The sequence below is a fragment of the Neolamprologus brichardi genome, chromosome 20 (assembly GCF_056152115.1).
Source record: "Neolamprologus brichardi isolate AB-2024 chromosome 20, ASM5615211v1, whole genome shotgun sequence".
In the NCBI taxonomy this organism is placed as follows: domain Eukaryota; kingdom Metazoa; phylum Chordata; class Actinopteri; order Cichliformes; family Cichlidae; genus Neolamprologus; species Neolamprologus brichardi.
In genome coordinates, this window is record NC_142123.1 from 18,140,604 (window position 1) to 18,158,536 (window position 17,933).

Here is a 17,933-nt window from a genome sequence, read left to right on the forward strand (position 1 = left end):
AAGTTATGAGGTAGAAACGATTTCGTATGTGAAAACACGTCGTCATGTGCGGATGCTTGTGTTTAACGATGTTTTCATATTGCTGCACACGGGATTACACAGACTGTTGCATAAAGCATATTTCTTTCTTACGATATGAGCCGGAAGTTCAAGTATTACTCCAGTTTTGCCAACTTACCTAGTGCCGGAAGTACTCATGTTGTGTTTATGGTCTCTTTCCTTTGTTAATGACAGCACACGGGATTTACATTTTTTATACGCCAACACTTTAAATGACAGTTAATATCAACGAAATACGGGAAAAAAGTGTGTTGTACGAAGATTTGATTTTTTTGGCTGTACATCATTAACAAATACTTGTTTATCGAAATTAGTTTCGCGACGAGATATTAGTATCATTCATTTTCCCCGTGGTTCATCAACGCCACACGAGAAGAATTGTTTTTGTCATGTGACAGGAAGTATACGTGAAGTTCGACATTATTCCAACATTATTCGCAAGTGTGTTATTTACAATGTAGCGATACATAACTCTAACGCATTGAAATACGACAGTTACAGGGGTTTTTTTTTTTTGGTTTTTGATTTTGAGACGGTCAACAGTGTTGCCATCAGTTGCTTATTAGATTAGCGGGTTGTGAGCTCTGTAACATGCTAGATTTAGCATTTAGCATACTGGCTACCTTGCTATCACCCGTCACCACAGCCATCTCGACTTGGGTGCTTTCTTTTGACAAATAACGCTTGTCAATAAGTCCGCTTTCAGTTTCACTTTTTCCCTTATTTAGCTAGTGCCCCTTCCTTAATGCCGGAACATATTTGACTACCTTGGGTTGCTGTTGCTGTCCCGCTAAATGTTTCTAAAGTCCTGTCCTGAGTGCTCTGACATGACATGGCCACCCACTGACAGTGGCAATAGGCTGGTACTGACAAGAACTCAAGGATGGATCGATAAGGCAGCTGTCGTCTTTGGCGGTGAGTCAGTGGCACTGCTGTCCGTGAGAGTAACATTTGACCGATGTTTGTTGTAACACGCATATGCTAGCTAACTGCTGACTTTCCAGTTGAGGATTTTACAGTTAGTCTTTCTGTACTAACACTGGATAAATCAAAACATTCCTGCTAATCCCATATATATGACTATGTCGTTGCTTCATTAATAGTAGCCGTTTCTGACGACACCTGATTGGATAGCTTTAGCCTGGTGCCTGCCGTGAGTATTTCGGTGATGAAACCTGCTGCAAAACCGCTGATTTGTGAGGATACCAGTTTGCAGAGAAGGTTATCACAGCCTGGCTGCTACATTTGGCTGAAGAACAGCAAGCCTACACCCCCCAAACCGCACCGCAGTTGCTTATAAATATGTGTGATTACGAAACGAATTTCGGGTCTCTTAGTGGGGCACTGCACAAGTGACACGTTAAAGGGCAATTCATGGAAAACCTGTGTTAGTAAAGTGTTCAGCCACCACATGCTGATAGAGTAGCTTCAGTCCTTGGATCTTACAGCAGGGCTAAACATAATTGCTCCAACAGACACCATACTTTAATGTTTTAATGGTGGTGTTGGAGAGCATTTTCTGACCCCTCAGACAAAAATCTCCCATAGTACTGGTATGGTGATTGTGAAGGTTATAGCATATGAATCACACAATTTTCATTCTCGTACAATTTAGTGAGTGCCCTATTGACCAAGTAGTTGAAATCCCACATGAAACCAGTCCCATTAAGACAAAATGTTTCATTTTAGAGTACAAGTGCTATCTCTGAACCGCTACAGCTTGACTTCTTTAAGTTGTCGTCTATCTGTATCTGACTTGTAGCAATTTACTAGAATTTTGTAGGAACATTATGCAAATGGTTAAAAGAAATTTGTTTGCTATGTTTATTAGACATTTAACGGCTCCCTTGTAAGACCTGCAATCAAGAGGGTCAATCTTTCATCATCACAATTTTCTCCCACCGCGGGTGGCTCTCATCACCCCCGAGCCATCAGGATGTTGGAGGGCCTTGTTGCCTGGGTGCTGAACACATACCTAGGAAAATATGTTAGCAACCTAAACACAGATCAACTCTCCATTGCTCTTCTGAAAGGTAATTACACATGCTTAAATTGTACGGGCGAGTAACTTCACTTCTTTCATTTTTGCTTGTATTTCTTCTTCTTGTCTTTGTCCATTTTCCTCTCACCCTAGTCTGTTGTACTAGATGGCTGTCACTCCACTTTAACCAGTTTATGAATATTAGTTCTAAGTAAAATTTATTTCAGGGGGATGAAGATTGGCACACCTCTGCTATGCCGGTAGACTAATAGTGGTTTGATCTGCTGCTGTTTTAATGATCTGCAGCTCAATGTTAACTGTGTGTGGTCAAAGGGAGTGTGCTTGGAAAATCATTTAAAGACAGTGTAAAAACTGTCAAGGTCAATCTGAATTCAGACACTTTTAAAGGAGTGTGCAGCAGCCCTAGTAAACATGGTGTTTATCTGTTTATTGTTATTCCTCAGGTGCGGTGGAGTTAGAGAACCTCCCTCTGAGGAAGGATGCCCTTCGAGAGTTTGACTTACCATTCGAAGTCAAAGCAGGTGAAACACATTCACTGATATCTGCACATAGTGTAGAGACAACTAATTTGTTTAAACAGATCTGTATCTGTATGAATACACAGAACTACTAGTCACTTATTTGCTAAGTGCAATCACCAGCAGTCAACCAAGTAGTTACCCTAGTTTGTCAGACTGGCTAAAGAAAATTTTCAGAGTGCCTACATGTTTTCATAAAACAAGTGATTTTGGGCATCAGTGTATCAAAAGAGGCAGTGGATATAATATATCTCTGTATCGATATTTCCTTCCACATTTATTTGGTACCAGAAGCCTTTTGTGTTGTGTTTGTAATCCAAGTAGTGTCATATAGAACTAAAGAAACGTAATCTTGATGCCATGCTCTATTGGCAATTGTTGCCGTATTTTGAATTTGCCCTTTGTTAGGAAATTATTTTTAAAAAGTTGGAAAGTCAGTTCAGATCTTTATTATGCAAATGGCAGGTTTTTCACCCTTTTCAGTGGGATTTTCAAAAGCAGTACTCGACTTTTGGAGGTCTATAGTTATCTTTTGATAGCTTTCGATGCAGGGAACTGCTCTGTATTTGTTCTACAGTATCGGTCATTGATACTGTTTACCATAAATTCTTACCTAACATGCTTAAGGCTGTAGTGAATATCTTTGGCTCTGCAATAAATTATTTTTTTCCTATTTGTCTGATAGGACTTTCTCTGTTAGGTCAAACAAGTTTTTCTCTATCATTGCCTTTCTAACAGTGGGGTGTTATGTGGACCGTACCCTGCTACATACCTTCTGACCGGCCGGGAAGCCATCTAGCCTAGTCCAGCAGCAACATCTGCTGTCTGGGCCTGTGTGATACGGTTGTCACAATGAAGCAAGGATGGAATGGGTGAATTAGGCACTTCCAGTCCCAACCGATCTCTTTAACCAGGCTCACCAGAGAGGTGATTTAGCCTCTCTCCATTCTTTCAGGAGGTTGAGGTGATATATTTGTGTGGCACCCCCACTATCCAACCGTACCGCTGCATAGTGAACATCCCCTACTGGCTGTATGACAACAAAGGGCCATTGCCACTTGGCGAGTAACTTTGAGCTGGATGAAGGGAGCAATGAGTGAAAATTGTCTGCGCTGACATTCCTGAGCCTGGAGCGGATTTTTGTGAGATAACCTCACCAATGTGTGAAGTTCAGCTCTCAGGTCCAGAACGTATTGAGTTTCATTCTTAGCTGGGCTTGGACCTTTCTCCCAGTTTTCTTTAACCAGATCCAACACTGTGAGCGAACAGTAACTCAAAGGGAGAAAATCCTGTGGAGCCCTAGGGAGAGTCTAACCAGGATTCTAATTGCGTTCATCCCTGTGAATGAACCTACAAAGCATGAACTTCAAGGTGTTATTCAGCTGCTCCACCAATGCCTCAGCAGATGGTAGACGCTGGTTCAAATAGACTTGATGCTTATTAACTTGTGAAGCTCCTTTAACCCTCTGGGGATGACAGACACGCCAACAAATCCAAATCACATGACCGATTTAAGATGACATAGCATCAAAATGCAGCCCCACTAAGTCTCCATTTTTCCAGTTTGCAGTTATTTCATGATTCAGGCTTTAAAGGGTGGCGGCAAAAAATATGACAAAGGATACCTTTTGGATTCAAAACTGCAGCAATTACTCTCTTCAGTTTCAAAACATTACAGCATTTTGGTAAAAGAAGAGGTTGTACAACACAGTGTGAATAATTTTTGTTGCAACTATTTTTGAAAGGTGTTGCTGCAGTCAAGTGGAATAAGCACAAATGCTTTGAAGGAGTCTTTGGTGGGTTGTGGTTTCTGGCTCAGCTGGGGATGGTTGGAGCAGTGGGTTCAGGGGTGGTGTCAGGGGAGGCTAACCAGCATTGCTGGTCTCCATCGTCCAATCATGGCTTTCCGTCGGACCTTCTCAAATAGGGGGGAAAGCTGTGGTGAACAAAGTGCAACAAAATAAACTTCCGCAGCACTGCAGTGCCTTATGTGTCGGGTTCTTTTTGTGTTACTGAGTGATTACTCAGTAGGGAGTTTAAAAGCCATTTCAAGCCTTGCAATGCATGATTAACAGACATGAATTAATATCTGCAGTATTTAAAAAAGTACTTGTTGTGTTTCTTTTACTAGGCTTCATTGGAAAGATCACTCTCCAGATCCCTTTCTACCGGCCTCACAGTGACCCATGGGTCATCTCCATGTCCCAGCTCAACCTGATTGTTGGCCCTGCCCAGCTGCAGGAGTATGATAGGGAGAGGGACATAGACGAGGAGAGAGAACGCAAAAAACGCCTCCTCAAAGCTCTCGAGGACAAATTCAAAGTAAGTAGATCAAAAGTGTTTTGTTTTTTCCCAGAAATGGTGGAAATAAAAAATAACAATGTAACAATAAGTTCGTCTTGCCATTTAATTGTCTGGTTACTAATGAACTTTGCCACACAGTGAAAACACCGTTGTAAATTGTAGATGCAGGCCACTGCATCAGTTCTCGCCTAAACAATTTAAGGTTATGTCACCTAACTATTATTTTTGATTGTGATAAAATTATTTTCTGTCTTATGTCCAGATGAGCTCATGACATGGCAAGTTGTCTGTCCGTCTGTCCATCCAGAATTCACAGGAATTGCTTTTATCTCGTACAGTGATTTTATAATGTCTGGCTTTTCTACTAAGCACAGTTATCTTTAATGTATTTTTCGTATGTCTTTGGCTCTTTCAGAATGAGTGTGAACAGACAGGAGAGTCGTACTGGTACTCTGTGACTGCCTCATTAGTCACCAGAATTGTGGAAAATATTGAGGTAAGACATGAGATACCAGTTGAGATTATATCAAAAACAAATAATAATATAAATAATTATTACAAACAGCCCAACGGATAAACAGAATTTGGTCCATTTTATGTTTTGCCCTCACAGCAGATCTCAGCGGTGGTTTTGTCTTCAGCAGTTAAAAATAAATAAATAACCTCCTCTCTTCCATGAAGCAGCTTTTAAAAGAAATCTCCCTGAAAAGTCTCTGAAAATAGAAACGTGCATGCGTGTGCTGTCAGCTTGTGATCTTTTTTGAACAAGGAGCAGACGGTGACCAGAGGGTCATTTTGGCCTGTTGAGAACACCTGACATGTGAATGAATGGGTTACAAACTACACAGAATACACACATCAGGCACAATTCTCTCAGGGTCACATTTACTGCAGACTTTGAATTTCTTCATTTATGAACAACGACACAGCTGGTTTGCTTCATTCAAAAGTTAGCTTAACTCTTTGGTACTAAGGTAGTTCTCATTGTCTGACCTTGAGTTACAGACTGAACTGTGACTAAATGATGTTTTTTTTTTTTATATGTCTAGCTGAAGATCCAAAATGTGCATCTACGATTTGAGGATGACTTTTCCAACCCAGAGAAGCACTTTTCCTTTGGCGTTTGCATCAAAAATATATGTGCTCAGAACCCTTCCAGGGAATTGGTAAGTGTTAGTTGATTTCATAAAATCCAATCATTTGTTATATTCATGAGAACAGATGATACAGTAGTCCATTTGTTTTCTGTTCTTCTTGTAAGACTAGTTAGTGCTACATAAAGGTTTTCTGATCAAAGCAGTTAAAAAACACTGTGTGTGGATCATTGTAAACAAGTTATTCCATTGCATACTGATTTATGTATTGACATTTTCACTTTATAGCTTAGCCCAGACCTGTAAAGTTATTGCATCTCATACTATTGCTACTCTCAGTTTGGACTGGCAGCCATCATGACATTTTCCGGTTACAAACAGCAGCTGTAGCAATGAATGAGAAGACAAGAAGGAAATTACCTGTGTTTGTCTGAAAACAAGAACAACAAAAAAAACATTACCATAAAATGTTCTTCTCATCTTCCTACAGCACCATAACCAACTCACCCCAACCAGTCATGACAGATGGCTGCCTTTGTCTGAGCCTGGTTCTGGTGGAGGTTTCTTCCTGATAAAAGGAAGTTTCTCCTTCCCACTGTCACCAAGTGCTTTTTCATATAAGGTTATCACCCCATAGTTGGGGTTTTCTCTGTATTATTGTAGGGTCTTTAGCTTATAGTGTAAATATATATATATATTTGTATTAGAAAGTTTAACTGATATGGATTAATATGTCATCTATTTTTGTTCTGATCATTCTCAGCCTCTTTCATGAAATGGGCAGTCATTACACAGGGATGTTCCTGGCGACTAGTCTGAAACTAAGAAACACTAAGATATTACTGCATTATTATATATACTCAGTTACATCTGAGAACCGTTTAATGGAAAATGTCAAAAACTAATAACAAATGCATTTTAAACTATTAAGGACATTCTTAATAATAAATCATGTTGGTGGCAACATTACACATAGCGTAATGTTGATAATGCACGATGTGAGGTGTTGCACCGTTAAGTAGCAGACGAAAAACAATTAAAATAAACCAACATGTTACTGTAAAAGATATCACTTGGTATTACTAAAATGTGATCAATTAAATTGCGACTGAAAAGAGTGGAGCATTATGCCGTGCATTATGATTCATGCGGTTTGAAAATTCATGACAACCACTTCAATGAAGGTTAAAATCTAAAATAATAAATCAATAAATCATCCAACTATTTTCTTCCGCTTATCTGAAGTCGGGCCGCATGGCAGCAGGAAAGCCCAGACATCTCTCTCGCCACCTCCTCCAGCTTATCCAGGGAAACGTCGAGCTATTCGCAGGCCGGCTGATAGATGTAATCTCTCCCTCTTGTCCCGGGTCTACCCCTGGACCTCCTCCCGGTAGGACATACCTGGCCGAAGCACCTTACCCGGGAGGTGACGGCCTTAGGTTTCTCATTTCGATCCAGGATGAGTAGTGGCTCTACTCTGAAACCCTGCTGAATGATTGAACTCCTAACCCACCTTTTGGAGAAAGTTAATTTCCGGGTGTATCCGTGATCTCAGTCTAATAGGGTTAGCAAAAACATCAGGCCTAGATTAACAGATTTATGCCATTGTTCAACAACAGTGTGCCATCTCGTGGCAGATGTCTGCCTAATATTTAGGACAATAATTTACCGGCATTGGGTATCAATTCAAATTTGAACTATTAGATTAAAAGACTATTATGTCTGTTACTGACCAGTGACAATTAGTCGGCTAGTCAACTAGACGTGCAGATGCCTAATCACAAGTCATCCTCCTTAATGCTGTGTTACATTAATGCAAAAGTTCCCTGGAAAGCACTAAATACTGTTAACTATTTAAGTATTAAGTATTACTGATGAGCAGCAGAGTATCACAAAAAGAGATTCTGTGTGCCTATTCATTTTTTTCTCTGGAAAATTAGAAGCATTATCAAACACTTCCATTAAGAGCCATCAGTCTGTTAATCTGTCAGCTATGCCTGAGACATGCCCTAAAATGACATCAGTCAATCAGTCAGTTAATATCAGATGTGCATCACATTTACAAAAGAGGTTAGAGGGTAAACTGCTCCTTTTATTGATTAAGGACTTGGTTTGGTCTTTGGGTTTGAGGTTAGTGGTGGTTTTCTTTTGCAGGTCCAGAAGCTCTTCAGACAAAAGCAGTTGGAGATCGAAGACTTCAGTATCTACTGGGACACTGAGTGTGAAATGCTGGGAAAGCTGCCCATTAACCAGATCCAGGTCAGTCATATGGTGAACTTGGTGGCAGATCACTGGAGTGTTACAGCTCAGTTCTGAAGACCACCTGGATGGCTTGTCTTTAAAATTCAGTTCACTAAAACGCTGATAGAATGAACAACAATCTTCCAAAATACATTCACTCTTTTGCTGTTTTGACGATGATGAAAAGTGTTTGGGTTGTATCAAATAACTATGATTTCCATAGCATTACAACACATTCAAAAGACGTTTATTCTGATGACCATAGTCCTGTATGGACCCAGATGATGCCCACAGCATCACAGGTCCACCTGATTATTATACTGTGAGGATCAAGGGTTCATGATTTTCTTTTACTTTGTCACCCCTCTTTTTATAGTCCACCAGTTAGAAATCCTCTTGGATTATGATCTGTGATTATACAAAGCTAGATCAAAAGTAAAATTTTCTCAAAAGAGATACCCCATATGAGTAGGCTAATTGTTTTTCTAACTAACAGGATGCTATGAGCCAGTGTATGCAAAGCCGTGAGCATCAGTACATCTTTGAGCCGGTGTGCGCCTCTGTGCTGCTCCGAAGAAACACCTCCAAGGAGCCTTTGAGGTCCCGACACACCCCACGAATCGAAGGCCAGGTTCAGCTGGAGTCTATGTCTTTACGCCTTTCACAGGTCTGTATGAAAACCTAACGCCCTCTTTTTTTAAACAGTGACAACTGTTTTCGTAAAATTATATATGTGAGGGTTTCATATCCCCAAGGAATAATTTGAGGATCTCCATAATCCCACAGTCATGCTGTGGGGATGTATGATTGAAGGAGTGTCTGCCCATAACTGGGGCTGAGATAACTGATGTAGGTAAACAACTGTACAGTGGGCCCCTGGGATGGATAAGATTTGCCCTAAAAGTTCCTGAAGGCTCTGGATGTTGTAGGGCTGACCTGGCTGACACGTTTCTGCAACGTTGTCTTGAGCGGTACCTCTGGATTGGCATACTGGGTAGGTGGTTCCCCTGTTTCAGAAGAGGGACCAGAGGATGTGCTCGAACTAAGGGGATCATCTAGGGCTGCCCTTTGTCATTGATTTTTCATAGTTTTTATATACAGAAAATCTAGGCATGGCCGGGACGGGAAGGGGGGGCTGACTAGGATACCTACTAGACGGCTCCTAGGTGAGGTATTCCGGGCATGTCCTACAGGGAGGAGGCCCCAGGGCAGACCCAGGACTCACTGGTGAGAATGCATTTCTTGGCTGGCTTGGGTACGTCTCAGTGTCCCACTGGATGAGCTGGAAGAGGTGGACTAGGTGAGGGAAGTCTGGGCTTCTCTGCTCAGGCTACTTGCCCCACAATCTGACCCCTGATCACCAGTAGAAAATGGATGTATGGATTTTCCATTGAAGCATTCCTTGTATCCTTAGGAACTGAACCTAATCTAGAACTTTCACAGACCAAGGCTAGAATTTTGGATGATGTTTGTTGTCTGTGTGTCTTGCCTCTTAGGTGCAGTACCAGCAGATCATGGCCTTCCTTAAAGAGCTGGATCGCAGGGAAAGAGAGATGTTTTACAGAAAGTGGAGACCAAAAGTACCTATTTCAAGAAAGTAAGTTCACACTTAAAGGTACAGTGAGGAAGATCTCACTGCTGGATGTCAGTAGATTGCAGACTGCAGTCAACTGAATTCCATTTTCTTAGCTCTCTTGATTGAACTCCATAACACTAGCGACTGTAACCAAAGACATTTTAGTTTTTGAGTTATAAACTATTACTTTCTCTTAAAAAGTTGATATTTGCGAATAGGAAATCAGGAGGTGAAATTAGTTTTTTATGACAAAAACATGAACCTTTTTAATCTGATTACTTTATTCCTATGCTGGTCACGTTGTCCCTTTCTTTCATGTTTTGCTTCTTTGGTGAAGGACACTTTGTTCGATGATAAAACATAGATGTGATCCTTGATAGCTTGATTTGAAGGTATATCTTGAAGGTGTACACTCAAATCAAATTTGCCCCCACAGCACGCGAATGCCTACAAGTTCTTTTCTCCACCTGTGGTTTACTGTGTATCTGCCTGGCCCGTAGCTACATGCAGACACACACAAACACTGATCACCAAACTTCCAGCATCCACTCTGACCCAGCATCCACTCTGTCTGCAGCTGCAGCTGCCTCTCCTCAGCTCTGCTGCTCAGACCTGAAACTGTTTGGCCATGGAATTTCCTCTTTATTTCCTCAGATTAGTTTTCCACACTCTAAAGTCTCTCCTGAGTTCAGCTACCGTAACCCTGCTGCTCAGAACAGTCAGTAACCCAAGTGTTCAGTCACATTCTCCCCACTCTACTACGGGTCAAAATAATGCCTGTTTTTTCCTTTACCAGTAGACATGATAACATGCTGTACTGTATTTTAATACTCGGGTTGTTGTTTAATAAACCTTTGAAATCATGCAGCTGCCGACAGTGGTGGATGTTTGCCATCCAAGCCAACCTGAGTGACATAAAAGAGCAACGGCGGCGAGGCAGTTGGGACTTTGCCCTGCAGCGCGCCCGGGACTCCCTAACCTACACCAGCCTCTACTTCAGAAGACTCAAAGGAGTTCCACTGAGTCCTCAGGAAGAGGTACTTCAGTAAGAGAAAGACGAGATAAATAATAAGTATTCAGTATAACATGTTGCTAATATAAAAAGAAAAAATCTATTACTAATAAAAACTGCCAAAAGTACACAGTGTTGAGTATTTTTGAATGATGGCTAGATCCCTTAACAGATACTCCTGTTGCCCACATCTGTACCATTTTCTATAGATAAGAAAGATATTTTTGTATAAAATCCTGCTTAGCTGAACAGTGATGGCATGAAAAGTGAAATTGTTGGATTTGTTTCCAGCTAAAACACATTAACCTCATTATCTTCTTAGATTCACTCTTGTTGTCTGTCCAAGTGCATGGATAGGAAGGCAGTTAATTTGTACTGTACTGATCTTTCAAGATTATATTCTTCTGAGAACATTTCCCTGGACTTTTTCATCTAGAGTGAGCTAGAGCGGGTTGAGGAGGAGCAGACGTTTGAAGAGCTGCAGCTTCTCAGAGAAGTTGTCCATGAGTGGTTTCGAAAGCAGGAAGTAATCGCAGAGGTATTCTCAGGTTTTATTCATTTTAAACAAAAAACACATTATTGTGTCATTTCCCAGCCTTACATAAATGCCTTTCAGATATTGTGTTGTTATTAATCACCCCCACCCTTAAACTAGTCAGCCTACAAGAAATGCAGCCATCACTCCTCAGGCGGTCATTGATCGTTGTGAACGTTCCAGTCATCTTATTTCCATGTCACCTCTGTCAGAATGCACGTGAGCCCAGCAGTGAGCCCCAGACGTGTTCATCTACAACATCTGTTCCAAAGAGCGGAAGTTCAGGAATGATCCAGTACCTACAATCGTGGTTCCCAGGCTGGGGGGGCTGGTATGGAGAGTCCCAGGATCCAGATAGGCCACAAGAACTCCTGCAAAGTCCATCCTCTTGGAATATTCTTGGTGAGCTAGGCGATCGCGGTACCTTTGACAAATGCCAGCTGCGAACAGTTTTGCATCTATTTTTCATCTGTTTGTAAACTCTAGTTGTGGTAGTGCACACATGTCTTGTGAAGCAATCTTCTGTTTAAAATAATGTAAACGTTTAATATTTTTCCAGCAGAAACCGAAGACTTGTTCGACCCCTTGGAGGACTCTCACACTTTGAACACTTTCACCAGGCGAGATCATCTGTTTGCCCGGTTGGAGTTCTTACTGGAGAAGGGTGGAGTCACCCTCTTCCACCAGGACAAGTGCAGAGACACGCTGCATGAGAGTGGAGTCATACAGCTGGAATTCTCTGGTATATCAAAGCAGGAATTGTCTTTTAAATGTCTAAACTCAAGCATCTCAAATGAAAAACCAGAGTATTTGCACGTCTAATCTGCTGTGTGTGGAAGAGTTGGATTGAGGAGGCTGTGCTTTGGTTAGATTTATTAGAGAACCATTAATACTCTCTCAATGATGGTAATTTTTCAACTTCTCCCACTCGGGCAGTTAATCAACCCTAAATGGACCCAGCACCTCTGATAAACTGTAACATGTTTGTTCACTTGTTTTGTGGCTTCATTCACCTGCAGGATGCATGATGGAAACATAGTTGAATACAGTCTGCATTGAATATCAAGAGAGGGGGGTACCCTGGGTGAACAAATTCAAGTCCCCCTAAAATATTTTAGTTGAGATGGTAATCTCACGTAAAACATTAATGTCCTAGCCTTACAGATAAGGACCTGTTAGAGACATAAGAAACCAGCCAGTTAAGAGTCACATGACTGATGCCATCAAAGTCTTTGTTCCAACAAGTGACTGATGTTCACAATCTAGCTGTAGTTTAATCTACCTACAGCTATTTTCCCATAGACTGATGGGAAAATATAATAAACTCAAAACCTGTGCACGTCTGTTAAAATCCAAATGATTGTAACTGTTTCCACAGGGGTGAAAGTGATGGTGGAGTCTCTCCCTCGCTCAGAGTCCTCCTTATTGTCTGTAAAGCTGGGAAGTTTGTTCCTTCGAGACTTGACCACTCAGGGCACCATCTTTCCTGTCCTGGTGTCGCCCAAAACGGTAAGCAGTGATGGCAGAGCAGGGAGTTCATCACATAAAAATATTGAAAAAGTGAATTGCAGTTCCTCAAACACACAGTTAATTATATTTTGCTGTTACATGTTATAGGGGAACGTTGTTGTTGCTGCTAACCAGTCATCGAGCCAGTCCAGCACTACTTCTGGTAAGATTTTTGTTTTGTGTTAATGTTAATGACCAATTACAGTTATGAAGTAAAGTTTTATGGAAACAGAATAAAATAATTGGTTCGCTGAGCTTGTGGCCATGCTGTATGTGGGTGAGTATTAAATTGTGCACAAATGGTTGGGGGAAGTTTTTAAATTCAGTGTGTCGATATTTGTGTCCTGCCAGTGGATTAATTTAGACCATCCTATAATTTAGTCTGGAAAAATAGTTTGCTGCTTTTATTAAAAAAGCCCTTTGTAAAGGTAGAATGTCTTACTTTTCATCACTAATTGAAGAAAATAAAAGCAACCCTAGGTTCCTCTTCAGCACTGTAGCCAGGTTGACAAAAGGTCAAAGCTCTGTTGTGCCAAGCATTCCTTTAACCTTAACTAGTAATGATTTCATGAACTTTGTCACAGTCTTTTGCAGTCTTCTTCCTAGAAGTCCTACTATTAATTAATGTTTCAATCTCAAATATGATCAACCTATTTCGATTAATCCGCTGTGTACCAAATGTACCAAAGATCTTCAAGCTGGCAGTATTTAAACTGTTACTAAAACACCCATCACTTACCCTTCTCTCTTGGCTAATTACATTCCAATCTCCAATCTTCCCGATCATCTGCAGAGGAAAGGTTTATCTGAGTTTCAGTCAGGTTTCAGTACAGAATATGGTCTCTATGTGTGGATTCATCGTTGTGCTTATTAGAGTATACTGTAGGTATTACAGGAACTGTGCTATAGTGGTTTGAATCATATTTGTCTTCTACTTTGATAAAGTGTATAGTTAGAACTGGATCAAGTGACCCTGAACCCCCTCTTAGTTACACTGCAATAGGTCTAGGATGATGGATTGATTGATTGATGATACTTATCCTGAGGGAAATGCTGAGGGATTCCCACAATGCATTGAGTGTTTCTTCTTCATTCACCTTTTTCACTCACTGTGTTTATACACCACTCTGCATTAATTATTATTAATCTCTGGCTCTCTTTCAGAGTGTGTCTTTGTCCTGTCATTCATCGCCCCAACCGATCATGGCAGATGGCTGCCCCTCCCCGAGGCTGGTTCTGGAGGTTTCTTCCTGTTAAAAGGGAGATTTTCCTTCTCACTGTAACCAAAGCATTGGGTTGTATTAATTTAACTAATCTCTTTAAATTACAATATTAAGCACCTCAGGGCGGCTGTTGTTTTGATTTGGTGCCATATAAATAAAATTGAACTGAATTGAACGTCGTCTGTGAGATGGTTATGAGTAACTTCTTCTCTAAAGAGCAAAATTTTGTTTGTGGATAAATTCATAAAGCTGTTACTATTTAAGGTTGCTAGTTAAGATTTAAAGGATGGATTGGTTCAACGGAGCTCTTATGTTTTTTGTGAGCATGGCTACCGTGCAGAGAGAAACCTAGGGTTGTTGTCCTCTACACAGTATCCAGAATCATATGCAGTGAAGATGTAAAGCTGAGATAATCAGCCTACATGTGAGAGCAGAGTTCAGGTTGCTGTTCTGTTCTGTGTTGGCTCATGGCAGTGAAGAAAATAACAGTAGAGGAATTGTATTCTTAAACTTACGGTAGTTGCAGCACTTTCAGAAAGACACCTGCTGTGATGAAACTTATCACCCACTGCTGTGTAATGGAATTGTGCTTTTATTGCATACTACCAGATTTGAGTGACTATTTTCTTTTTTAACATAACGCACTTGAGAACACTTTGTTTGTTATGTTTCTGTCAGGATGCAATGTGGAATGCGTATCATGCCCAGTGTTTGAGATGATTTACGAGCGTAACCCTGTGAGGTGCAAGTTTGAGAGAAGACTGGAAGTAAACACTAGTCCACTGAACATAATCTACAACCCACAAGCAATAAAAGAAGTGATTGAATTCTTTTATAAGGGAAGAATTCACACCTCGGGTAAGTATATTTAAAGTGGATTTTATACCTTGCTGGTTTTCCTCTGTAGCATGTTTTGCCAGCACTGAGACCAGAAATGTGTTCTGCGTGAGTGGTCATGTGATACGCAATTACAAGCAGAGTTGACTGAATTGAGACTGTTTAAAAACAGTTTACTGTTTAAATAAATGCCTTTCAAACCCAGGTTTTGGGTATCAGTCAGAACTGGAGCTGAGAGTGACAGAAGCTGCAAGGAGGCAGTACAACAAGCTGAAAATGCAGACCAAGGCAGAAATCCGACAAACCATCGATCAGCTGCTTGTGGGAGAGTTCATTGTAAGAAACATTCTCTGAATTCAATTATATTTTTCAGTCAATTCAGTTTTATTTATATAGTGCCAAATCACAACAACAATTGCCTCATGTTGCTCATGGTGGTATGAAAAAGTTAAATCACCATTAAATCTTACTCATGTCTGATTCGTAGGAGAACAGTAAGCGCTGGACAATGAAATTGGACATCTCTGCACCCCAGGTGATTTTTCCTGATGACTTCCAGTCAGGAGACCCAATGCTTGTTGTTGTTGATTTAGGCAGGATTCTACTGACAAACTCTCAAGGTAAATCAGCCATTTCACTAATATGCCTCAGTGTCTTTGTTCTTTTTCCCACTGTTAAGAGTGATATCTCACTTACCCCTGCTATTGTATCCATTGTTTTTCAAGATGACAATAAGTCCAACTCAATGGCTACTCAGCCAGAAAGAGAAAACATAAGTGATGATGAGTACCAGACTCCTCTTGCAACCCCACCAGAATCTCCCCCACCTGAACTCGATGTGCCTTTGAAAGCACAGGTGAAATACCCTGAGTTTACAAGCTTCAGGTCTCTGGAAGGTACTCAGGCCTACAGACAAAAGCTTTATGAAAAATACTCCTTGTCCTTTAAAGACCTCCAGATAATGGTCGGTCGCTATAAAGACAACTGGAAGCATCTTCAGGAGAGTGAGGTAGGGCCTACACACGTGGTGGAGAAATTCAATGTGCTCTTGCAGCTTGAGCAGAGACTGCGCTACACATCTGACCCCCAGCTCCCCGGTGCTGTGCTGTCAGGAACCCTACCAGACCTCAAGATCCATATGAACCTTGAGAAGATGACTGCTCTTAGGAGTTGTCTGGCTAGACTAAACAGTCCAGCTGTAAATGAAGGAAACAAAGGCCAAGAGAAGAGTCAGACTGTCAGACCTTCTGATCCTCTTACCCTCCGCCATGAAAAGATATTTCAAAGAGAAGAGAGCTCATGGAAGCTGCAGGGTTCAGCCAAAAATCTTACTCAGAGCGTGATGACATTGGAGCAGCATACACGTGAGGTCTTGGTGGAATCCCGTCTACTGTTAGCTGAATTCAACATTAACTACATGCAGCTTGGTGTAGAGAGTGATGGGCGGTACATATCTGTTCTTAAAGTGTTTGGCACAAATGCTCATTTTGTCAAGCGACCATATGATGCAGAAGTTGCTCTAACTGTCCATGGTCTTCTGCTGGTGGACACCCTACAAACTTACGGCTCAGACTTTGACCTCCTTGTTGCTTCTCATAAGCATCTCAGTTTTGACATACCCACAGGCAGCCTAAGAGAAAGCCAGCCATCGTCTCCTGTTTCAGCTAATGGCAGTTCTCCTCCACATCAGCAAAGCTATACTGAGCAGACTTCTCACCTGCCCTCAGATGGACTCTCCCCCTTCAGTTCCTTTTTCAAAGACCAAGAAGCCCTGATTAAGCTTGAGTACCAGTTTGTCAGCTCAGACTGCCCCTCCATGAATTTGGAAAGCTCCCTTCAGGTTACAAGCATGCAGGTCAATAACCTGGATATCATTCTCAACCCTGAGACTATGGTAGAACTGCTCAAGTTCCTGCAGAAGTCTTTCCCCAAAGAAGAAGGCACCTGGACGTCACCAGTGCAACACGATAAAGCACAACAACATACAGAACAGGACTGTGGTGAGGAACAAGATGGGATATATCAGTCCACCTATGACCAGAACAAAGAACTGACTGTGGAGATCCATCGCCTCAACCTGCTTCTCCTCCGTACAGAGTCTACCAGCACTGTTTTAGGTACTGAGAAGAAAGGTTTGAAGATTGCCACTGCCAGCATTACTGGTACCAAGGTCAATGTGTCCATGGGTAGCCGGTTGGACATTAACGGTTCACTTGGATGCATGCAGCTGGTGGACCTAACCCAGGAGGGAGGCCGAAGCCAGTTTGTGGTCAGCATCGGTAGTGTTGAAGACTGCTCCCCAAGTCTTGATGGATTAACATTCCTTCCCGATACAGGAGAACGTTCTCCTGCAGAAGCTTTGAATTTCCGCCTTATGGAGAAATCCCAAGGAGAGTGTTCTTTGAAACTTCAAATGGCATCATTGCACTACAACCACTCAGCTAAGTTCTTAAAGGAACTCAGTCTGTCAGCCAATGAAGTAGAAGACAATTTCCGCTCCATGTTGAAAAGAGCTGCCACGAAAGTGTCAACAGTTCTAGCCAACAAAACAGCAGAGTATAGTGGGATGGTGTCACTCTTTGAGACGCCGTCACGGAAAATGCGATCTTTGAGTCAGAGCTGGGCCTATCCGTTTGAGGATGAAGAGGACGTTCCCATGGAGGAACCTGAATCCACTTTAGATACATTCTTAGTAAAACTGACCCTCAACATTAGCATTGAATCACCAGTTGTGTCCATTCCCCGTAAACCTGGTCACCCGGAACTCTTGGTTGGTCACCTGGGAAGCATAATAATCCAGAATTTTGTTGCTGGGCAAGACTCAGAAAAAGAAAGGTTGCAGGTGTTGGTGAAGGACATTTGCCTCTATTCACTCAACATGAGTTATTTAGTTGTGAAGAGGCTAGGCAAGGGGGTTAATGCTGGCAGCGTGTCACCAACTCGCAACAGGAGCAACACTCAGGATGGACCACAGTTCACACGTCATGACTTCTTTGAATCCTTAAATGAGGGAAAAGGTGAG

The 17,933-nt window shown here is 41.6% G+C and overlaps 1 protein-coding gene across 3 annotated transcripts in view; it reads left to right on the forward strand.

Moving 5' to 3' along the window:
- Nucleotides 1–425: 425 nt before the first annotated feature.
- vps13d (vacuolar protein sorting 13 homolog D) overlaps nucleotides 426–17,933 on the forward strand; it is an 81,047-nt gene continuing 63,539 nt past the window's right edge. The window contains exons 1-19 of one of the 3 annotated variants that reach the window (XM_087833975.1): nucleotides 426–975; nucleotides 1,892–2,093; nucleotides 2,506–2,583; nucleotides 4,712–4,902; nucleotides 5,300–5,380; nucleotides 5,934–6,050; nucleotides 8,133–8,237; nucleotides 8,716–8,886; nucleotides 9,716–9,816; nucleotides 10,664–10,832; nucleotides 11,244–11,345; nucleotides 11,555–11,744; nucleotides 11,902–12,084; nucleotides 12,721–12,851; nucleotides 12,960–13,014; nucleotides 14,753–14,932; nucleotides 15,117–15,247; nucleotides 15,399–15,531; nucleotides 15,637–17,928. In XM_087833975.1, coding sequence (XP_087690101.1) covers nucleotides 1,997–2,093; nucleotides 2,506–2,583; nucleotides 4,712–4,902; nucleotides 5,300–5,380; nucleotides 5,934–6,050; nucleotides 8,133–8,237; nucleotides 8,716–8,886; nucleotides 9,716–9,816; nucleotides 10,664–10,832; nucleotides 11,244–11,345; nucleotides 11,555–11,744; nucleotides 11,902–12,084; nucleotides 12,721–12,851; nucleotides 12,960–13,014; nucleotides 14,753–14,932; nucleotides 15,117–15,247; nucleotides 15,399–15,531; nucleotides 15,637–17,928 — 4,507 coding nt within the window. In that variant the 5' untranslated portion in view covers nucleotides 426–975; nucleotides 1,892–1,996. The remainder of the gene's footprint in view (nucleotides 976–1,891; nucleotides 2,094–2,505; nucleotides 2,584–4,711; nucleotides 4,903–5,299; nucleotides 5,381–5,933; nucleotides 6,051–8,132; nucleotides 8,238–8,715; nucleotides 8,887–9,715; nucleotides 9,817–10,663; nucleotides 10,833–11,243; nucleotides 11,346–11,554; nucleotides 11,745–11,901; nucleotides 12,085–12,720; nucleotides 12,852–12,959; nucleotides 13,015–14,752; nucleotides 14,933–15,116; nucleotides 15,248–15,398; nucleotides 15,532–15,636; nucleotides 17,929–17,933) is intronic. The other 2 variants (XM_087833976.1, XM_087833977.1) reach the window with 2 other exon arrangements.